This window comes from Micropterus dolomieu, linkage group LG13 (assembly GCF_021292245.1).
Source record: "Micropterus dolomieu isolate WLL.071019.BEF.003 ecotype Adirondacks linkage group LG13, ASM2129224v1, whole genome shotgun sequence".
In the NCBI taxonomy this organism is placed as follows: Eukaryota; Metazoa; Chordata; class Actinopteri; order Centrarchiformes; family Centrarchidae; genus Micropterus; species Micropterus dolomieu.
The window spans coordinates 15,938,423-15,962,886 of record NC_060162.1 but is presented as its reverse complement, the minus strand read 5'-3'; the positions used below and the strand labels follow the sequence as shown (position 1 = coordinate 15,962,886).

General features: G+C 40.5%; 1 protein-coding gene across 3 annotated transcripts; it reads left to right on the top strand.

Annotated features, from left to right (window-relative positions):
• The first annotated feature begins 1,274 nt into the window (after positions 1 to 1,274).
• On the top strand, positions 1,275 to 24,096 carry kcnn2 (potassium calcium-activated channel subfamily N member 2). Of its 3 annotated transcripts, none has more exons than XM_046067085.1 (9): positions 1,275 to 2,121; positions 2,492 to 2,587; positions 12,535 to 12,953; positions 13,238 to 13,379; positions 13,590 to 13,700; positions 13,799 to 13,926; positions 16,552 to 16,559; positions 18,907 to 19,013; positions 22,100 to 24,096. In XM_046067085.1, the coding sequence occupies exons 1-9, from the start codon at positions 1,351 to 1,353 to the stop codon at positions 22,373 to 22,375; spliced, it is 2,058 nt and encodes a 685-aa protein (XP_045923041.1). In that variant the 5' UTR covers positions 1,275 to 1,350; the 3' UTR covers positions 22,376 to 24,096. The 3 variants fall into 3 exon arrangements, with proteins under 3 accessions (XP_045923041.1, XP_045923038.1, XP_045923040.1); XM_046067082.1 differs by lacking the exon at positions 16,552 to 16,559 and adding an exon at positions 15,907 to 15,915 and having other exon boundaries at positions 18,944 to 19,013; XM_046067084.1 differs by lacking the exons at positions 16,552 to 16,559; positions 18,907 to 19,013 and having other exon boundaries at positions 22,100 to 22,230.
• The last annotated feature ends 368 nt before the right edge of the window (positions 24,097 to 24,464 follow it).

Below are 24,464 nucleotides of genomic sequence, written 5' to 3'. Positions count from 1 at the left end.
AGAGAGAGAGAGAGAGAGAGAGAGAGAGAGAGAGAGAAGCTTCCGCCTCAAGAAGGTGGGAAGTGTCACGTTGTTTGCAGCCCCAGCCAATCAGGAGTAAGTGCGCATTGCGATCCTGTGCGGAAGGATTGTTTTATTAAAGGGTTGGTAGTGATCAATGAGCGAGTGGAGTTGTCCACGGTGAAAGTTACTTCATGATGGACAGACTTTCAGCACCACCGGCAGCTCCCCTTTCGTTCCAATCCAAAAACAAAACATATGAGAATGTCAAGAAAGCAGCACCACATTTATACATCAACTTTGCAGATGTTAAGATGCTTTATTGTTGTTTGCTGGTTCCATGTCCCACAGATGATGTAGGCTTATATGTGGAGAGAAACTACTTTAAGACTACAGTGCAGCTGAAGTAAGGAAAGCTTTGTGAGCAAACGGTGCAGCTCTGGCTAAAATCCCACTACAAATATAACAACATAACTCCAATAGCCTACAGCCTAACAACCCTAAGACTAAATTTGTTGCTGCTGCAACCGCCTGGACGTGTGGATGATTGGGTTTCAGCATTTGGTTTATGCCTCCACAGCTGCTCAATCTCGGGCAGTTGGCTGTATTTCCTCAGGGTGATATAACTCTTCTACTCCATTAATAACGCAGCCACCAGCGGTCACATCAATCTGTGGCTGCAGCCCTGGCCACGTAGGTTCTACGGGCCTGCACGGTCACGTGGTCAGCGGCCAATGAGCTGAATGGAGCCAGCGGCGTTTAAATCAGCCGTGACAGCGAGATCCGTGTTTCTTATGAAGTCAATAACCGGGAAATCAGTGAGGAATTTATCAATAGGGCATGGTATTCCATCTGTGAGAATGGCATAATCTCACAAGGCAGAGGTGTAGCCTATTCATGAAGTGATAGGCTATTCAACAACAGTAGTCTAAATAAAGGAGGAAATAACCTTTTCTATGTTTTAAGTCATACTTTTTAAAATCCTATTTTTATGTGTGCACTTTCAATAAGAAGTTACGTATTTTTATTAAAAGTTCAGCTCTTTCTGAAAGTGTAAAAGTGCAGGTCGATCTCCAAAATACAAAACAAAAAACAACCGCAATAACTCTGTATAGTTTCTGTTGATCCTGGTGAAATAAGGGTGGGCTTCACATCCCATGGTTGCAACCTGTTCATGACGTCGAGCCAGTTGTTTTGGTCCCCCTCTGCCCAATCGGAGGCTCCGCTCACATTCTACCGGAGCCGAAATGGATCTATTCATGCAGCGGCTCTGTCCTCCCGTAAGTACCATAACGCCCTTCGTCGGGTGTTCTGTGGTACCCGACTGCTGCTTTAAACGGCAGCACTGACATGGAAACCCCATTGCAGCTGCAGAACGATTTCTTTCCAGAGCGGCAGTTCCAGCACTGTAAGTACCAGCACTACTGCGGGCGGGAGGATCGGGTCGGCAAGCAGCACGACCAATGCTGCACCTGCAATAACTGCACCTGTGATGCGAGAAAAAGCCTCGTCTTTCGCGGGACGTCGCCGACCACTGTGGGAACTTTAAGGACACCTTCGGAAACGTCTTCGAGACAAGGCTGCCAGTACAGCGTCTGCGAGTTCACACCCTCTAGTCATGGTAGTTTATCCAGGCATCATCATCCTCACCATCAGCAACAGCATTGCCGCGATCGGCAGCGGGGCAGCCTGGGCAGCAGCCACAAAGACAGTAACTCCTACAATGAAATAGCCATGAGCAGCTGCAGATATAACGGCGGCGTAATGCGGCCGCTGAGCAACTTGAGCTCGTCCCGCAGAAACATACACGAGTTTGATTCCGAGTCCCAGCCGCTGCAGCCCATATCAGCTGCAGATGCGTCGGACACTTTAGTATCCAAGCCGGAGAATAATTCCACCACCCTGATGCCTTACGCATCGGGAGACGGAGGGGGAGGCTGCGGCCACAGCGGCGGTAAATCGGGTAAAAAGAAGAACCAGAACATTGGGGAAAAGCTCGGACACAGGAGGGCCTTGTTTGAGAAAAGGAAGCGGCTGAGCGACTATGCTTTAATCTTTGGGATGTTTGGGATCGTTGTTATGGTTATAGAGACTGAACTCTCATGGGGAGCTTATGGAAAGGTGCGTATCTTCTCAAAGCCCGTGGTGTTCAGAGTTAATTCTAGTGGCATGTGTCTGTCTGAGCAAGCCATTTAAAAAAACTTATCCCAAAAGAGTTATAGAAAGGCAGCCAGTTTAAATAACAGGTATCAGAAGTCTGGGCTCACTGCAAAGTGTCCCATGTAGTCCAGAAGTCCACTGCTGTCCCACCATGAAGGGGAACCCCAATATTACAGAAACATATCACATTTCAAAATGTGTTACACCTTTATTGCTTGCATGTGTTTCTTTTCCAGATTTTTATGTGTGCAGCTGGTTTACCATATGATAATGTACATTTGTGTCATGATGTTGTGTCTTGTTTGGCTTTAGTGTTGTTGCTCTTTTCCAGGAGTCCCTGTATTCATTAGCTCTAAAATGCCTGATAAGCCTTTCTACAATCATTCTCCTGGGGCTGATTATCATATACCATGCAAGAGAGATCCAGGTAATGTTGAAACACCTTTCTTATTCTTTAACTGTTTATGCTGATGGGTCGCCAGTCTGCTATTTACTAACAGTAAATGTCTTGTCACATTTAAAATGTGGACACACCTGTACTTGACAGGATGTCACTAATAGGTTTATCCAACATGAATATTTTTTGTGAACAACTTTATTTTAATTTTCTTCATTCCCAAATCCATACCGCCCTGTAATTTGCATAAATGACAGTAGACAGTAGACTGATCATCATCTTTTAAAGCAACTTTAACCATTCATTGTACATTTTGATAAGAATTTAGGAACATTATGATAAGATTTAGGAAGATTTAGGGCTCAGTGGGTGAACATAGATTGTCAGCCTCCCCTAAGATGTTCCAACACTTGGACAGTTTTATGACCTTGCCTCGGAGCATCGTTGCATTACTTACAGTTCTCCCTGCGCTTGAGCACTTGTGTCTTTGTTCAGCAGCCACAAAATTAACGGCGCCAATTTCTGCAGGGTGGCCGCATGTTGCCAGAAAGCTTTCATGTATCAGATACTTTTTAGTCTGTCTTTTAATTAATCAACCTCACAGCTCAAGCGTTTTATGAAATTTTGAATGGCACCATGTTTAATCATGTTAATAGATTTTCCTGCTTTCAGATAACATTGTTTTTAATGCCTTTAGCTTGATTGCAACAGCTGATCCAGCTGTTATATGCTGTTATTCAAGATTTAGAATAGGCTTAAGTAAAAAAGAAATATATGACATTTGGACAAAACATTTGGTTCTTGTCTTCTCCGTTAAAAGTTGAATTGGCTACAGTATATTCATCAGCCTTGTTGGTATATTTAGTACTAACAAGTCCCAGGGAAGTATCAGTCATTGAAATAGCCCCACAGTAAAATGTGTCGCCCCCTTCAGATGTGTCATTGTAAACCTTTCTTTATGAGGGATGATGGAAATGCACAGACATTATTACCATATTTCAATGCATAACAGATGTGTTTTCATTTCCCGTGCAGACAGTTCCTAGTAGCTGTTTATAAATTAGTAGCACACTATAAGTTTGCATGAGAGTATCATATTCATTCTTTACCTCCCTCGGCCTCCGCACCTTTTACTGTAATCCTGTGTAAATTATTTATTTCATAAACGGAGCTTTTTCACCTCTTACTTTCCCTGATGCTAAATAATGTTGCAATACAGTGGCAATTAACATACTGCAAAGCTGCGTTTCCTCATTAGCGGGTTTCCATTTATAACAGATTGTGTTAAATTGGTAGTTGAGCCTCCGCTGTGTGTTTATGGTCCATGTTTACAATAAACCAGTTAAATGCTTGAGCACTGACTTGTGCTACATACCTTTGGTCACTGTTTGTGATATATTCTTGTCATGATACAGCAACACACCTGTATTAATAAATATGGTGATGATAGTTTTAAAACGCTTGAATCCTCTGTTTTACACATTGCTTCTGGAGCACCATTCTTTCCTTCACCCTAAGCAAGCTGAAATGTTCATACTAGCTCTAAATCGAGCTTTTCTTCCCATTCCTTTAAGTGTCAGTAGCTGCACATTTACCCCACAGGAAGGCTGTTTCAAACCTCTTTGATCCAGACTCCTCTGACATTCATGTCGATATCCAAAACATTTTTCACCCAAGACAGCTCTATTTTCACGATAAAAACATTTCCTCTTTCGCTGACCTAGAAAACTTTATTAAGGCAATTGTTTACCTCAGAGTTGATTACTGCAATGCACTTTTCACCACATAGCCTCTCTCCACAACCATTTATATACACTGTCATTCAAACGTAGAAGCCTCAACACTCAGAAAACATCATCACGTCACTGCAGTCTCACTCACTCCCTACTGTTTCTCTACAAGTTGATTATAAGGTCTGTCTTCTAATTCATCAAGTCCTCTTTGGAACAAGCTATTAGCAGTTCCTGGAAACTGACTCTGTATTACTATTTAAATGCAATTCATAGTGTTTATACTTCCACTTCCACCACACCAGCTGCTCCTCTCCTTCCCTGCCTGAGGGGCTTTTGTGCCTGTTGTTGCTAGTCTGTCATTACTTGGTTCCTGCAGACTGACATATGTGCTTGCACATGTGCACACTCATACATGCACACAGACAAATTAATTCTCAATCTAGCTTGCTGATGACACACACATGCGCACGCAGTGGCTCTGGATGTGTGTCTTTTATCCTCATATTCTCTGTGCTGTCATTTGCATCTGATAAATGTGACATCACTTCATATGTGTTAAATGTAAAAATCAACCTGATTGTTACAGCTCTATTGTTTATTAGACCACTCCTGCCAGGTAAAAAAGCCATGTCTTTCAATCTCCATGAACCTAGTTTGTAACACTTACTGTTAAAAGAGTGCTCCACTGATTTAGCATTGCTTCAACAACACTCATGGACTTATGGTGGACGGTTTACAAGAAAAATTTTTTAAAAAATTAAAAAAACATCTTTTTTTTATTCCACATATTCTTTTTTTTTCCTTCTTCCTCAAACAGCATGATTCTGCCACTGTGCCTACTACAGTCCAACTCGACCAGTGACAGTTCAGCTGGAGAGTGTGTTATGCCAGTAGCAGCTAATGTAAGGCAAGGCAAGTTTATTTATACAGCACCATTCAGACACAAGGCAATTCAAAGTGCTTTACAGGGGCATAGAAATACATTAAACACAAGACCTTAAGAAAACATTAAAACTGCATTTAAAAGACAATAAAAACTAAATTTAACAGAAAGGAAAAAGAGATTATGTATCTAAGCCGGAGTAAAAAATAAAGTTTTAAACCCTGATTAAAATGAGCTGACTGTTTAAGCAGACCTCAGGTAGTCAGGAAGCTTGTTCCACTGGAGCAGAGAAACTAACAGCCGCTTCACCTCGCTTGGTTTTGATCATGGGAACAGAGTAGACCTGTTCCAGATGACCTGAGGGGTCTGGAAGCTCCGTAACGTACAAGTAAATCATAAAAGTATTTAAAAACGGTGGAGTGTTCTGTGTGTCAAATATGACAAAAAGTGGTTCTGCAATAAAAGTGCCTAACCCAGCTTTAACAAAACACAAACCCACTGACTAATTGACTCCGTATGAGGTATTATAAACTGGCTTTAACACTCTATCTACTGCTGTGTTATTCAGCGTAATGTCATGGTGTGTGACCTCCACTTGTATTTGTGATATTACTAGAGTGCTATTTCTGTAGGGTACTTTTCCATGTGGGGAATGTTGCTCCTGCAGTGAAATAGATTATGCATGCACATCCATGTGTACTCACAGATGCCTGTCAGATATAGAAGCATATAAGTCAGGATGATGAAATATTTCCCCACCACTTCTAGCCCCTTAAAACTGATTTACCTGTCAAACACAGTAAAGGTGGTGCCCTCGTATTTTTATTGGGTATAACAACAGGAAGTTTTACTCCTCAGAGTGTCTGAAAACTCAAAAGGTCAGGTCAGCCCGGACAGATGTTGGACACCATTTGAATTGTTTAGGGATCGCTGTGCTGCATTGGAAGTGATGGCTGACCTACTGAGCTGAGTGCATTAACAGAGAGTGATGGAGTTTACAATGAGGAGAAGTATTATTAATGTTTAATCCTCCTTTGCACACACTGATGTTGCTCAGTATCTTTTTATACTTCTCCTTGAAGTGTTATCAGCCTGATTAAGTCCCCATGATGTCTTTTGTTGACAGCTGGCGAGCCGCCCCAGGATGTTTTAGACTTTTTTTAGTTTAGCCGAGTTTGCTGTGTTGGCAGGCAGTGACTTACTGTACAGGGGAAATGGAGAGGTTAGAGTCTGTAGCTGCTTCATGACTTTGATTTGTCATTGTCAAAGTCTGTCTGGGAGCATCTTTCTGCTCTCTCTGCTAAGATGGTTGATGAGTTCACCTTATTCCCAAACAGACAGAAACTGACATTTTGAAAGTTTTCTCTTCTTGTGACATCAAAGACTCTTCGCCGAGGGGCATTTGTGTTAAGGCCATTGCTATGTCGTTGTACCTTGTGATGACAGTTCTGCTGAGTTTTCTTAAACTAATGCAAACTGCTTTGGGCGCTGTTCTGTCTTTGATGTGTACGTTTGTGATAAAAGTCAGTGCTGATGTTTCACAGTCACACGGTATTACATTTTACAATCTGCAGAAAAGATAAAATAACAACACATCACCCAAACTGTGCCAGCGAATCTTGCCAAAGTCAAACTTGGCCGTGCTTGTCAGACCGCCCCTGGGTGGTGTATGTGTCAGAGATATGGTGTAACTGCAGGAGATGCTCTGCATTTCTCACAGTGAAATCTGTCCTCTACCTGAGACTCCAGACTGGAGTCAGATAACCACCACTGGCTGGTGACCTCAATGTTTTCACTGAACATGCAGGCGTTCAAGGGCAGAGGCACTCAGCCTCCCAAAGAGTCGAGAATCCTCAAAATGATTTATTGACGGCATTCACTAAATTGTGCTCTGGGTGTGGCTTTAAACATGCAGACGATTTTAGATTGAAGCGGCTACACTTTAAAGAAGGAACGATTTATATGAGCTTTTACTTTGGCTCAGAGAGGTTTTACTTTGCTTGTATAGAATAATGCATATGCAAATGTGAGACTTAATTTCAGAAACAAAAGCAAACTGAAACTGCAACAGCTTCAGATTTACTCAACAAAGTGGCCTCTTAGTGGCTCACTTTGATATCATAAATAAAGTATTGCATTAATGTCTACAAGGGCTGAACCCCTCAACCTAATTCGCTAATGAGATTGAGCGATTTCATTCTCAGTGACAAGATATATGTTCCCCTCTCCACATTACACAGATTAAATATTGAGCTGGACTCCATTAGTTATATTGAGTGTAGTGAAACCAGTAACCAACCCAGCTAGCATAGCAGGTGAGCTCCTCTGAGACTGCACAGCGTAGACCCAGGACAGGGGGAAGGCAGGGAATGATCTCAGGACATAGTCTGCTGTACATGAAATGTTGTAACATGAAATATTCCCATGATGGGGGAGGGCATTTACTCTTACGGATTAGACTGTATTTAGTCAGAAACAAGCTGGATGTCTGACAGAAGCCAGTGATGGCTGGATTTGCTCACCGTATTGGCTGTTTGTTCTCTGAGATGTGTTGTACAATGCAGGGGTTTAATGTGTGTGCTTATGAACTTTATTGTCACTGTGAGAATATAACTTTTTTGGAAAGTTGGGTTAGGATATGCATATATAGGCACAAATATGTGCATGTGTGTGTCTTTTAAAATAAAATAGTGTTGATAAGGGCCAGATTAAAGAAGATAAATAATTCATAAAGAATGACTTAAAGGATCAGTTCAGCAATAAAAAAAAACATACTGGTTTCCATATTAATCTACATGAGGTTGACTTTTAAGATTTGGATCATTGTAATGATCCCTTCATTTTTCATCTATCACCATCATCAGGTCAAAAATGTAACAATAATTTGGTTTATCACCAAATACTTGCGAAACGAATGACTTTCCCTTCACCCACTGTTGTACCCTACTTTCTGTTTAGTGCTAACTAGCAAATGTTAGCATGCTAACACGCTAAATTAAAATGGTGAACATGGTAAACATTGTACCTGCTAAACATCAGCATGTTAACATTGTCATTGTGAGCATGTTAGCATGTTGATGGGTTTAAGCATTAAGCTCAAAACACTGCTGTGCCAAAGTACAGTCTCACAGTAGATAGCATGGCTGTATGGCTGTAGACGGTCCTGCTTAAATGTAATATTTTAAAACTGTGAGCACCACAAACAAAATTCAATTCACCTGCATGCCAGGATTCCACTGGAGCTTAGTTGGTTAACTGACCCTTTAAGTAACTAAATCAGCTTACATATTCTCCAAACTGTCCTTCTATCATCTATTTAGCATGTACATTTCAGCTTCAAATTGGTTTTCATTCATATATATATGAATGAAAATATATGAAAATACAATAAAACAATTGGTCACTAAAAATTTACTTGACCAACACAAATTAAATATGAGCACAGATAATTCATGTTGCTTTAAACACTCACATATCATAGTGCTGATTGCCTGATTGCAGTCTTGTAAGATGCTTTCAACTTGTTTTAACTGTGGTTACTTGTTACTGTGGTCACTTCAATTGAAAATCCCTTTACTTTCTGTGTTTAAATTATTTGCAGCCTCCTGTTACTAATTTAAAAGTGTCCTGTCTGATCAACTGTCTGCTTTTATGCCTGCCTCTCAGTGCCTTCCTCTATATCATATTTTGATATGATTTAAAACACACAGATGTAGTTTCCTCTCTGTCAAAACTGTTGGTTCTTCTGCTAGCATGGAATATTTGATGCTCTGAGGTAAAGGACTCTTGAGGATTGTATTTCAGGTCATCCATTACCATAATTGCTTTTACCCACCAAGTAGGCTTTCCTTATGCAACCTACGTTTAAATGTTTAATTACATTGTTTTGAGGTAACAAACTTTGTAACTGCTTTTAACTGGACAGGGTGTGTTGTTTAAAATGTAAAATAAAACGCTGCTTGTGCTGTGTGTAAACAATAGATTTAGCTGCTTTCAGAGCCCTAATTCTGTAAGTAAGAAACTGTTGCAGAGTGGAGTCACAGCTTGTGTTTCCGTGTCTACATTACACTCTCTCGGAAAGCCGAACAAGACGAGCTGTGGTTAGAGTTACACACTTCTCTGACAGATGTCAGTTTGTTAAAGGAGCTCAGTGTCACTCATTTGATATGAACAACCGCCTCTGAAAATTTAATTCATGTGTTTTCTGTGTTTGGGGGAAACTTTGATTGCAGCTTTTAAATAAATATAATTGAGGCTTTGTAGGAAAGTTGTACCGTTTGGTCAGGGATATGTGTTGGTTGTATCTTGTTCTGTTTGTGTTGTGATGTGTCAGCTCGTTGACAGTTTAGTTTATATTTCTTGTACAGTGGCAGTTGGACATATAATTGGCTCCAAATAATAAGCGTGCAGTGTTTGCTGTTGTGGGTTCAGTGCGGTTTGCGTGTTAAAGCGAAGTGGGCGGCTTCAGTGTCAGAGGACCTTCAAAGCTGTCAAACTGTAGTATGTGGAGCATTCATGTATGTCTGCGAGAAAAGTGGCAGCGCACAGAATTATGGATTTTTCCTATGTGCTTTCTTTGTCCTTGAGTTGAACATGTTGAATAGGGGCTTTCTTTTCCACGTGAGAAATATGACTGTTTCAGCAATTCAGTTTTATGTAACATATCACTGCTGAATTTACAATCTAGGTCACTGATCTCATTAGCCCTCCAGGACTGGGACAGATTTTTACTTCTATAATGAGAAATTCCAAATTAAACTAAATGGATGCTAGTTGGAAAGATGCCGAGTCGTGATGTGTGCCTCCAGTGTATGAACATTTTATTTCTCATTGAATTAAACTGCAGTTTTGACTGATAAAAGTATATTTTAGATTTAAACAGCTAAACGACTATACAGAAATTATTGGAGTGGGGAGAGTGAGGGGGAACACCCACCCCTTTAATTTCTCAACTCTGATTTCAGAGCTTAATATGTAAATGCTCTGTATGTTTGAACCAAGAGCTACTAAATGAACTATTATTACCACTGTTACTGAACGGTGCACATCCTGCAGCTCTGTGGCTACTGAGGGGCCTCTTCACAGTCATATTTTAGCTTCACTCATTACTGAAACAGGTTGGTTTGTGCCGGAAATGCATTAAATATCTTTATATGATACATTTAACTTAACATTAGTTCTGTTATAATGTAGAATAAATGCTCCTAAGAGAGATAGTGTTCATTCCCTAATGACTCTGATGATTATTGAAAACCAGCATATTGACCCCACTAGAAACTAGAAAATAAAGCCTTTATACCTGATTGAGACATTGTTTGTCCTCTGCATATGGCATGTATCTAGTACTAGATGTATCTAGTAAAACTTTTTAAAAGTAAATTCTGCAATGAAAGGATGAAATGAAATATAAATCTGGGCAATGAAAGAGTTAAAGACTGGCAGGTGTTTGAGGAGTGGAAAAAAGTCCAAACTACACGATTTAAACATTAACGATTAGCTGAGCTGAAAGATGTACTGACCTTGGCACAATTCCATTTCTAGAGATGCTAAACTGTAAGCAAAAAACATGGTACTGCATGTGCATATTTTCATTTTAAATCCTGAGAAGTCATTGGACATTGTATAATTCATTACTAAGCATATTAAGGATGTTTCTAACAAAATGTAATCATGTGCAGTTTTCCCCCCTCTCCTTTAAAGAGGCTTCTGCTCTCATGGCAAAAACAGCCACAAGGAAACCTCGCTCGTATTTGCTGACAGCCACATTTTGTGAAATATCTCCTGCTGGTTGTGACGGCCTGTACGTAGGCAGAGGCCTTGAGGTGATTGAATGGAAAGAGCAGGAGCAGCTGTGGAAGAAATATCAGTGTCGCGTGTTAAAAAGAGGAATTATTTGACAAAGGGGAAGCTAATACAATTTAATAGCATTTAATCCTCAACCTACACCAGCCAATATAAAACTGAGAGGAGTAGATTGTGATAGTGTATCTACGACTATAAGCATGATGCCTGTGAACAAGCTGGTGATGGCGGTCAAGGGCTCAGCCGTTAAATCAGGGTGAATACACTGAGCAGTGAATCTTCTGACTGAAGATAACTGTAGATTGGATTGAAAATGATGAAGAGGAGGGAGCAGCAGCAGAGGTGACCATGTGAAGAAGCTGCTGTACATGACAGAGGACAGGGTGGAGAAGAGTGATGAGGGGTGCTGAAATCCACCCACGCTGAAGTCCCCAGTGGAACGGCCTACCTTCTGGTCGGGGTGGCCAGGCGACCAGAACTTCATGCTAATGTGGAGGCGGCAGATGTTCTCATCAGTATAACGCTTTGAAGTTGAAAATGCTTACTGCATGCTGCTAATGTAACACTTATTTTTTTTTTTTTTATTCAAGGAGTCTGAAAGAGAGAGAGAAACAGATTCTGGGAAACATTTGTGGCAGACTGCAGTCCTGGAGTAGTGGAGACACATGTGTAAACAGACAGCACATCATATGCTACAAATCACATACTTTACATTACTTCTTAAATTTATTGTATAATTTTACATCCCAGAACCCATGGTAATGTCTTCACATGTCAAGTCAAAAACCGTTTACAATGATATACTATATATGAAATATATAACATATATGAAATGTAGCAAATCCTCTCATTTGAAGAGAGTGTTTGACATGTTGTCACTGTTTCTGGTTGAAATTGATGATCAAAATACCAGCAGATTATTTTTCTGCCACTCCCCTAATCACTTAATTCAGTAATTGTGTCACCTCATTTTGAGTCACTTTCCATCCATTCACTCCATCCATTTCACTTTAAAATGAAAATCAAACTTAAGAACGTACCATACAGAAATGAATCAGAACAGATGGCTACCTAATAGGCATGACAGAACACATTAAAACATTTAAAATACCATGGTGTTCTTTGGAAAATCTATTCAGAAAAAAACAAAGGCTGAATATTTCAGTGTTGCAACCTTCATCAGATGCCCTTGAACATATCTGAGGGCTTTCTTTGGTGTAGTTTCCTCCCCTTATCATATAAGTTATTTATTATTTTCTTGGGCTGCATCTCCCCCTAATGTTGATATGGATCAATGTTATTCTCTTGAAAATGGTCTAAACTAATGGTGTTGTATATATATATCATTTGTCTTAAATGAGGAAAAAAACAACATGGGGAAAAAAACTGCTATGGTCTTTAAAAAATGTGACTCAAAAATGTGATTCAATGACTCGAGGCCATTTGTGACTTATTGTTTAATGGAGTTTAATGATTTCCTGTAGCTTGCTGTGTCACCATGATGAAAATGTTAGATGTTTGTTACCCTTCATCAGCCTCACCGTGGTCTTTCCTTGCAGTTATTTATGGTGGACAACGCAGCTGATGACTGGAGGATAGCCATGACATATGAGCGCATCTTCTTCATCTGCCTGGAGATCCTGGTGTGCGCCATTCACCCCATCCCAGGGAATTACACCTTCACCTGGACGGCACGCCTGGCCTACTCCTACGTGCCATCCAAGACGGATGCGGATGTGGACATCATCCTGTCCATCCCCATGTTCCTGCGGCTATACCTCATTGCTCGTGTCATGTTGCTGCACAGCAAGCTCTTCACTGACGCCTCGTCCCGCAGCATCGGTGCACTCAACAAGATTAACTTTAATACACGCTTTGTGATGAAGACCCTCATGACCATCTGTCCCGGCACTGTGCTGCTGGTCTTCACCATCTCGCTGTGGATCATCGCTGCATGGACTGTGAGAGCTTGCGAGAGGTGCCTGGATCAGTTTCTCACGCTACGCTGCACTGCTGAACATGAAACATAGATAAGGCGTAAAAACAGATGATGCACACACTTCTTAGCTCACTCTGTGTCTGAGCATCAAGATAGAAATAATATATTCAAGTATAACCCTGCAGTATACATTTAATCTTATGGATAGTACCTCATGTAGTTTTTAAAAAAATGAGAATTAGTTACAAGGTGAAGCTGGAGTACACCAGTTTCTTCAGAGGCATGAAGGTTGGTCAACCTATTGCATTTATTATTTATTACAGGTACCATGACAACCAGGACATAACCAGCAACTTTCTAGGAGCCATGTGGTTGATTTCAATCACATTTCTTACCATTGGATATGGGGATATGGTCCCAAACACATACTGTGGGAAAGGAGTCTGCCTCCTGACTGGCATAATGGTGAGAAAAGCAGGATGAGTGCTCAATTTTTATTAATTTTTTTTTGCCAGTTAATATTTATAGTAGATATAATAGTGTTGAAAGACTGGCAGAAAGTAACCAATATGCTACTAATATTTCATGACTGGAAAAAAAATAGTTGACAAGCAACTGAAATAAGTAAAAATCCATGTTGTATATCTGTGCCTGTCAATTCTTGTTATTTCACAGGGCGCTGGCTGCACTGCCTTGGTGGTGGCTGTGGTGGCAAAGAAACTGGAATTAACCAAAGCTGAAAAACACGTCCACAATTTTATGATGGACACCCAGCTAACAAAAAGAGTAAGAGAAAAGCTCTGCTTTCATTTATTTTGACATCACGGATGTTTTACCTTTCTGCGTTCTTGACCACTTGTTTCCTTTTGTTTTTTGCACTTTAGGTGAAAAACACAGCTGCGAATGTTCTCAGGGAGACGTGGCTCATCTATAAGAACACCAAACTGGTGAGGAAGATGGACCACGCCAGAGTCAGGAAGCACCAGAGGAAATTTCTCCAAGCCATTCACCAGTAGGTACCCCGCCACTCATGTTGGGTTAACACCTTTCAACCAGCAGTGTATTCACCTGATTTCCCGATGCAACACCAACCTGAAATCTGAATTGTTTGACACCTGTAGCAAAAATATGTGCTCATATTATTGAAGGATCTTGCACTTCATGACCATGTTTCACCTGACTTGACTTACTTTAAATGTGCAGATGTGATCATGATCATGATTCTCCATAATACGGAGTGGTAAAATATGCAAAGGAACTACGTTTATGTAAATAGTTTTCACTGATATACTAAATATTCTTGTAATCTACTTACGTTGAAAACAGAGTAAGAATTGTCAGTATGAAAGTTGCATATTTTATCTGTGTAAAATGGCATTTTCTCTGAATGAGAATTGGTAAACTTCAGTCTTTCAGCAGCCTTCCTCAAAAAAATACAAATTTTACCTTGAAATATTCTCAAGTTGCAGAATTCACAGCAGTATGGTATTGATCTCTCTCACCTTTTTTTGTCAGATTGACTCTTGTGTGTCAGCTTGCATGCCTGACCTCGGGGCTGACACATCTGGGGTTTCTACTTTTCTAGCTGCTGGTCAGACACGTACCTGTCAGCTAGTCTTTTAGTGGGCCCCCGAGGACCCCCGAAGTGCTATCTAACTCCAAAACAGGATCGATTTTAGCCTCAACTCGCTCTTGATTTTCTTCAACCTACAGTGCTTACAAGCACATCCAGTCTGTGGCTTCTTTCATTAACTGGTAATCAACTCAGTATTAAAATACGTAACTATGTTTAATGATGGTGTTAGCGTGTAGCTAAGGTGTCCCCTTTTTGTTTGTTTGTTTGATTTCTATGGTTTTATGTATGTAAATGGATCTTTGTGGTCTCCAGAGTGCAACTTGGATTTGCTCATGAATCTTTTAAACATACATTTATGTTTTGGAGATGTCTAATTACAAGGTAGAGGAATACACAAAGTGTCTGCTGCTGCTGCAACCCGCATCCTGATTTGTGCCGTTTAATAGTATTTTGTCATGGTTGCTTTGTCGAGTCATTATGTCCTTGCTGTCGTATTCAGGCAATCCGCAGCGGTGATGACAACGTCTCATGTCCACCTCCTGTTCTTTAGGACAGCCTAATAATGGAAATCCCTCGGTGCTAAAGCTAAATCTATAAAGAACCAGATTCTGTTGGAAAAAGTCACGTCCAGCTCTGTGTGTAAGAACAACTACTCAGCATGGTGTTAACATCCTCCCGTCACACCTTTATCTTACAAAAGATTGTGTTTTGTTCGTAAGGTAGTGTTTTTACAGGCCTTCTCTTGGAGAGTTTTAAGAATTGCCTATAGCCTATGTGCCGGGTGTGATACGCAAACTCTGGATTGAGATGAATATAGGACTGGAAGTGGCCTGACAGCGAGCAGATTGCTCATGTGGCAGGTTGGATAAGGCCTACAGCCATCCTTGACCTGTCATGGGGCGATAGTAAACATCAAATCAGATATAATTGTGCCCGTTTCCTCTGGGCAAACGCTGCATCACAGTGTGAAAAACTTTCTCAGAGGTCCTCATCAGTCACTGTAAAGGATGGGAGGCGTAAACAGTTGTTAAATACAGCCATAGACGCTTTGAGGCACAGTCTGTGTTGGTGAATGTTTACTGAAGTTAACAGGAAGGTTGTTTTGATTTACCGTGTTTCTGATAACCAGGACTAGTGTGGAGGGGGGAAAAGGGATTAGACTCAGAGAGCAGGCAGAGCAGCAGCCACCACAAACAGTCCAAACACAGAGAGAGATATCACACAGGAAGAAATAAGTCGAGAATAAATTGTTGCTGCTGTTCGGAGGTGAAGTGACAGTGTAGAGGTGAGGGTTACAGCAGCCGGACCTGAGCAAACAGATTTTGCCATCTGAATATGTTTATCTGATGTTGTAATAATTCATTTGTCTACTTCATGTTTCCTTTTTTTCCTGTTTGTGTCGACACAATGCAATAGAGCTCGAAAGTAAGTCTTCGCCTCACACGTAGATTCAGATCTGTTGTGTGCATGCTAACAAGAGCTTGTCCTTGAGCCCAATAATGTGACTAAAAAATTACACTCCCTCATTTGATAAGTGAAATTCATGCCACAGAAAAAGATTTCAGTGTACAACGTTTGAATTGCTCCACACGACACCACCACCAGATTATTTAACTTAAGCTGCGACAAAGGTCTCTTATTAGATGTCTGTTCAGTAGCATGTCAATTTGATGAAATACACATTAGTCTCACTTTTTTCATTCAATATTCAACATTTTGTGTTGCAAACAAACTGCTTTAAACAAACAGCACCAACACCTTTTACCTCGTATTGAGCAGACACACGCTGCACATTGTAAACACGCCCACAGATGCATATTAAGTGAATTTCAATTATCGGTGATGGAGGGTGTTTTTCTTTCCATTTCTGCATGGATGTGATGAGAATTTGATCTTTAATCAGAAAGCCACTGATTAAACTCCAATCAACTGTGCTTTCACGTACCGAAGGATGACAACTAGAGCTCTACAGGAGACAGACCTGCAGTAGCACAAGTATATCATTTATAATATCCCTCGAGTCTTGTTATACAACTTAGCAGTCATGCTCATACAGATCAGGGCTCAGGGTCATCTTTCGGCGTGTGGAACCATTGTTACGCCTGTTACTACATTACAGCCACATTTCCTCCATTTCTCTGTTGGATGACATAGTAGCAAGAGATGCTTATTCAGTGTTATCATGGCTGGTAAACAGCATAATAACACGGACATACAGCTGTCATGCATCTCTGCACTAAGAAGAATTAGCAGCGGACAAAGTCCCGAGGTCATTTGGATTATACGTTTTACCACACCGCAGGCATGTTGTTGATGTCTTACAGTATGTCTTAGGCCGTAACTGCTGTTAAGTCAAGTGTCTCGGTGCAGTCAGACCATCCCATTTGGGAATGCTGTCCCTTTCCATCCACAAGGTTGAAGTGCCAGGAGCAGGACAGTGAGTGCTTGTTAGCTCAGAGATCAGTGGATTGGAGAAACGGGAAAGTGACCTGAGAGGAAGGTCAGGGTAAAGCCTCCCAACAATCCCATTTGAGCCTGAGAGGCTGCAACTGTGACCGACACCGTGAAGTTGGCAGAATGGCCCGGGGGGGGAGGGCATGGGGGGACAGGCTGCAGAATATGTACCCTGTCCATTACACTGAAGAATAATTTGCATTTCTTTCCACAATGAGGTAAACGGAGGTCATGAAAAAAGAAAGCAAGTCAGGAGGGTAAAAAATATGGTGCAGCACTAACAGAGATTGCCTTAACTGATTTAGTGGGGTACTGAAAAGCTTAGCATTGCCGTTTCCCCCTGATGAATAGCAAGCAGATTTAGAGTGCCCATTCAAAAGGAGAACTGCTCACAAAGAGTGATTGACTGAGGGAAAGAGACATGTTGAATATAAAAGACAGGGCAAGTAGTCTTCCTCGTCGTGACCTCAAGCTGCTCTGTGCTTCGACCTGACCGATCTGACAGCTATTGGTCATCCAACTGTGAAATGTATAATTATAACAGGTCTTACATCAACTGCAAAACTATATAACATTGAATATCTGTTATCTTTCATCATTTTATATGCCTTCTCTTTTCTTTCATTTAAATACCTGAATAACAAAAGTGCTGTTTTGCAGTAGTATACAGTACCTGTCTGTAGAGTCTGCTCTGTATGAAGCATTTCGATTCCTCAGTTGTCAGGACATCTTGCCTTGCCTGTAGTTTCCTTTAGTGACTAGTGTGGCACCCTCTGTTGGTCTAACCTGTCATCTTCGCTCCACATCTGCCTGTCTTCAGGAAACAGAGAAATTATCCTGCATTGCATGAAAATGGGTGTATCTTAGCAGACTCCCCAAGGGCCCCTTAAATCCCTTCTTGATCTTCATTAGTTTGCCTCCGATTCACACCCAACCTAATGATCACCTCACTCTTAAAACTGCATTCATGTCTCAGTTAGTTTTATGGTTTTTAAAAATGATCTCATCAAAATCTGAAACGTTGGCAAACTTGTCGTCATGATGTGATTCTGTGTACTGTGCTCGGATTAATTTAGCATGCGTGGGTGATTCGGGGGGGGGGGGACTCTCTAATATCTTGAAACCATGTGTGGTTGACTCGCTACAATACTGCACAGTTGCTGTTTTTGAACCCCCTGAGAGGACGAGTAAAAAAGCTTTAGAAGCCCAATTAAACAGGAGATGTGAATTATTTAGGCATGTTGTATGGAGTAGGTGAGTTATTTTTGCAGACTTTACAAGCAGGATTTTTGATGATATCTATAGTGGGCTATATCGCAGGCAGTTTTATCGCACAAGTTAAAAAGAAAAGATGTTGCCTTTTATGACTTTCATTTAACAAGTAATCTATAATTTTATATTCATGATGCAAGATCAACAGGATTGCTTTCAAATTGTGAAGACCTTCTCAAATCTGATGTCACTTTTTAATGTTGAAATTGGAAAACACGCAGTATGTGCTGATAACTGCTTCAGTTGCTATGTTTACTTAAAATATTGTTTGATATCTGTGGCTTTTGAGTGACTAAGTAATTGATTAACTTAAACAGAGAAAAGTTGGTTTAACCAGAGGCAGAACTTTAAAGATAACAATGGACCTTTTTTTTGGAGTTTTATAATCTGATATGTCAAGTTAGCCAGGACTTGATAAATTGTGTTTGCATTCATAGGTGATCTGATACTGTAAAAGTCCTCCTCATTCCTTTAGTATGGTTGTATGTGTTGGTTGAGCAGGACATAAAGCTGGTCTCATTCTCCTCAGTGGCAGCTCTCCCCTCCTATGGTCTCCTTTCCACTTGCATGCGGCTCAACCGAACAGACTGACCCCTGCATTTTCTACACACATCCTGTGCATGTCCTAGGAGTGTGTACTCCGTGTGTATGCCTTGTGTGTGCACAAATTTAATGATAAAATACTGGTAGTGGTAATTTATTGGGTTCTGAATGGTCTTGTGTTCAGATTGAGAAGTGTTAAAATGGAGCAACGCAAGCTGAATGACCAAGCAAACTCACTAGTGGACCTTGCTAAGGTAAGCTAGACTAACAGTCTACCGCTGCATTGTACATTAGGACAGACAACTATGCTGATAAGTTTCTTTCCTTTGTGTGATTGACCTCAGTGCATGCTAGTTCACTCGCTGAATTAGTTGTGTTTTCCAATATAACCAAAGTCTACAGGTGTCAAATAAACAGACAGGCTGTTCACAAGGTGATTAAACATAAATCTGTGTGATTCTGGTTGTCTGCACTCACCTCAGATCCTGGTCTTTTGGGTTTGAAATAATAACTTCATTTTATTTTACAGTGTAAACTACTATCCCCGGGACATGTTCTCTTGAAAATTACTGAATGAGAGTAACAAGAAACTCCCTTTTGTGTCTGCGCCGGTTTTCACTTTATATATTCTCTGATGTTTGCCTCTAGATGCACTAAACAGAAGTTGACAAACCTTAGGGAAAGACCAGGCTGCGTGCCAGCCTGACACAGCAAAAACAGTAACCTGGGAAGGGAGACACTGTGATCTGATGATTCAGCCAGAAGTAAAGGCAGAGAAGGAGAGGAGAGAAAGGCAGAGCACTATGACATTCAAACGTATACCATTGTCAAACTGGATTCAGGCCAGCGTATCATGAAAGGTATTAGTTAATATTGCCCAATTGCCTTGTGCTGTTAAACGGCAGGGAGAGTTGGGATGTGACATTGGCTAAGGTGGCTTATAGCCAGTGCCACTCAGCAGGATCTGTAATCTTTGTTATAAGAGTCTATTGCCATAAGAGGGCAGTGTAGCTTCATTGTCTTCATGCTCCCAGTGGATAAATGGAGCTAAACAGAGCTGAACATATAATTGGCAGCAGCTTCGCCACTGCAGTGCAATGTGGAATTCCTCAGATCACAGTGTATCCCCTTAATTCATTATCTCTTCTCCAGCCTAATACAGGATGTGGCTTTTCATTTAATGTGATGTAAGCGATGTGCTGTTTAGGTGAACGTCGTTTCTTTCCACAGCAGTTTCTTCTCTTTGCCATTTAGGCTGAATTACATGTCCACAAATTGCAACAATTGCTCCCTCAAGCTGCTGTTCGAAACAATCTCTGCCCCTCTCCTCTCTCTCCTTCACTCATTCTCTTGTCCACAAATGGGCTGAGAGTGTCATTTTTAGGTTTTATTGTACAGTTGAAGTGGATCTATAATAACTGTGTATATTCTTGCTCCATCAGTTTTAACCTCTATTTATGATATTTGTTCCCTCGTGACTCACTAGGCCTCTTTTACTGGTCTCTAGCATTTGTCGTCACTATTTAATGTGTTCTTTTTACATTTCATGATTTACAGATGAGGCCCAGACTTGGGCTAGTTCGGCTCCACAAAGGCCTGTGCCTGGACGCAATTTTTTTAGCAAGAGGAAAATTAAACATGTATAAGATAAAATATCCATACATTTAAGTATTTCATGAATATACATTTATATTTTAATAAATGTGAAATTGCATTTATTATCCACTGAAAAATCTGCGCATGACAAGAAATCAAGGATTATTAGAATAGTGTTTATGTAAGTAATAAACACACCTTTGTCTCCACTTGCTGTCAGGCTGAGTCAATGCTACTTTAGTTCTCACTGATTCACATGAACAACCTATCCCATTATTCCCGCCTCAAATCAGAAGAGAACAAGGTAAGTGATGGATGGCGTCGCCTCTAGGCTGCCAGGGATTATTAGTCCCACGCTGAATAATAGCTCAGAAACTGCAGCATCACTCCCACACCTCATCTGAAATGTGACATGGATGGTGTGCTGTTGACTATTTTTGAAGACTGAAAACCAGCGGCTGCAGTATAATTTTAAAGGTCTGTGTACAGATGTTTGATCCATCAAAAGAGCAGAAAGCATCATGTAACATCAGCAGGCACCTTTCCTGTCACCTGCAGGTCACCGGCTAATGTACTCTCGTCTGTATGCAACATGAACTCTTGAAAACTGGTCAAATAAAATATACCCTTCTCAGCTGCTCGGTCTTAATTTGGATTTTTTTTTATCCTCTCCCTAAACTGGAGAACAATGGGATAGTTGCTGGGAAATTGCAGCCTAAATGGATAACATAACCTCAATGACAGACAGTACCATAATAAAAGCATTTACTTTGACTCGTAATATTTAAATGGTCAATTTGGCTGGGTTTTCATGTTAATAACTGATATTTTCTTTGCTCTACTAAACAGTATTGGCATTTTGTGTTAGATGCTGAGATTATAAGATACATTCACATTTTTTCAATTTATCTTAAAACAATACGCACATGCCAAGATGTGCATTAGAGCGGTTTTTGTCTGCTGTTATTGTTTTTCCTGTTCATAGGGGCCACAAAGAGATCCCCTCTCAAAGTGACTTCAATGTAAGTGATGGGGGGACAAAATTCACAGTCCTCATGTAATGCATTTCAGAATTTAGTCAAAGCTGATATGAGGTTTCAACAGTCTGAATCTATTTGTGTTGCTGTCCCTCCACCGTAGATCAGCAAGCAAATACTGTCCACTGAAGCACAAATATGGAACTAAAATGTAACTTTGGAGGATACCCACTTGATTTGTCTATCGCAGTTCGCTGAAGCCGCATATTGGCTTCAAACGAACTTTGAGATGTATTTTTACACAGTATAAAGACTGTGGATTTTGTCCACATCACTTACACTGAATTTGCTTTAGAAAGGGATCTCTTTGTCCCATTACAGAGAAAACAAACAATTCCAATGACTAATACCTCTTTCAATGTACATTTGAGCATGTGAGTATTCAGACAGACTTCAAATGTGAACCTCTCCTTTAATTCTGTTTGTGTCAGACAGTAAAGAGTTGGTAATGGCTGCTTTATTTATAGGTCTTCAAGAATGTGTTGAGAAAGTGAATTTATTAATGTGAAATTCACAGCCTCTATTTCTTTCCTCTCCTTTTCAGAACGACCTCAGAGCACTTGCATATTATTTATTGAAATATTGAGAAGACTGGTTTTTTTAATCTGTAATCCTGTGTGTTATTGATGGATGCATACACTAAATACAAAAATAACACCAATGTGGAAAGTGATCTTGTTAAGTGTGTTCCCTCTCCCCTGTTCCAGACTCAGAACATCATGTATGACATGATATCGGACTTGAATGAGAGAGGAGAGGACATGGAGAAGAGGATCGCCCTGCTGGAGACAAAGCTGGAGACGCTACTGAGTAACTTGCAGGCTCTGCCAGGTCTCATCAGCCAGGTCATCAGCCAGCAGCACAGGGACTTCCTGGAGGTGCAGCTCCAGCCTTATGACAAACACAGCCCTGAGCGCTCACAGTCAGTGTCCCGGCGGAGGTCGTCCTCCACAGCACCGCCCACCTCCTCCGAGAGCAGCTAGAGTCCAAGGGGAATGCCTCCAATGAAGACTTTTGCCATCATATGGCCGAGTTGCATTTATCGTAAAGCCTTATGGTTTCAATAAGTATTATCCAAATTCTGATGACAGAATCCAAGATACTAGGGACAATGCATTTTAATGGATAACTTCATGCTGTTATTTGTTTTTTATTACCTCAAAAGATGTTGTTATCCTTGCTCTGGTGACATGACCACAAATAATGGCACTTCCCTCAGTAGAAACTAAAAGGCCTATCGATGGGGCTATGATAAGAGCTCTACTCCATCTCTATGCAGAGATAGCCAGTTTTAGGTGGCAAGGTTACCATGTGTGAAACTATTGCACTAAAATAGTGCTTCTCACAGACTTTGTGCTTCTGCTGGCTTGATTCAGTTGCCGTGTTCCTCAAAGAAAACTGAGAAACCACTGAGAAATTAGTCAGGGAGCATGACAGTGATATTGAGGAAAAGTGCTGTGTTTGATGGACTGGACTGACACCAGAAGGCAGATGAAAATCGCTCCTACACACTGTCACTCAGAGATAACTTAAAAAGCTTGAAATGAGGAAAAAAAGCATATATCTTTTAGGTTAGAAACAGCATCAACTATAGCGATTTTCTTTTGCAGAGTGCCCCTGTAGAATGACTATTTTTGGGGCGACGTTGCAAATAATTTAATCCTCTAGTCAAACTGAATGCATCAAGATCTGTACTTGCACTTACTTTTTAATCAATGCACTTCAATGCTGACTGACGTATGATATAAAGATGCGTTGCTCATTAAAAGAAGAACATTTGAGATGTTTGGGCATGGGTTTATTATTGTCAATTCTCAAGTTGTGGGTAGTGTTGATGAATCCAATCAAAGCCCTTTTTCTGTTCTCCACAAAGAAGCATTAACTTAGACTTGTAGAGGTCTACGGAAAAGTATTGAGTGATCACAAACTCAGTAATTACCCCTTGTCTTGCTGTGTCTCACCTCCTGCCCTCCCTTCCTGTGCTATTTATGCTTGCTGTCACCCCAGCTGGGCAACAATAAATGCTGAACCACAACTTGTTGAAACCATATCTACCTTTTAAAAAGAAAATGCCTATTTTTATATATTTTGATGAGGACAAGCACACCTCCTACAACTAAACAAACAATGGGGATGTTTGAAGTGACAGATTCAGCATATCTAGCACATGGTTTAATATCTTGGACTGGAGTTAAGGTACATAAATTCATCTATTATAGACTATTTAAAAATTGCATTATTCTTCAGATTGCATTTATTTTTTACAGCAAATGCTTTAGATGACACTGTTGGCTGAGCTGGAAGAGCAATGCTGGTAAATTTACCTACAGTGGCTGGCATTTATTAGGTAATTTTTATTAGGTTTTAATGTCAAAAATCAAATTAAGATATTTAAATTTGATTGAAATTTCCTCTTTGGCCTTTCATACAGTCGGCCTCCATATTAACTGTGTGAAAAGCCCTGTTGTGGCCAATACACACTCTGGACATTATTATTCACCATATGGACATAGTTGTTTATGCAACTGTTTCAAGGTTCACAGAACATATGGGTCAGAGGAGATCTGGTCAAATCAGCAGCACTGATATTGTTCAACCAGCCAACCTAATAACCAACAATTGTCAATCAGATGGTCAACAATAATGACAGATGTTCAGTCCACAAACTTCAGCAACATAGAAACCAACAAGAGATTATACTGTATGCGACTAAAACAATAAACAATAAAAATATAAAATTTGACAGGCCGGTGTCCTTTTTTAATGTGTGAGAATATAAAATATGACACATTAAAATGTGGAATTTGTGTGTGCTCCTGCAGAGGTAATACGATTATATCTATACAACTATGAGTTGTGGCACAGACCACTTTTCGGTTTAATTTAATTTGATCTGTTGTGGCAACCTTTCTTTCTTACAATCAGTAAGTGGAGACAAATTAAGGAGGTGTGTGTGGCATTTGTATTTCCGGACAATTTTTTGCCTTAGACAGTAAGCATTCTAATGTGGACTGTAAGAGGCTGGCCATCAGTAGTGGAAGAAGCCCTCAGATCCTTAACTTAAGTAAAAGT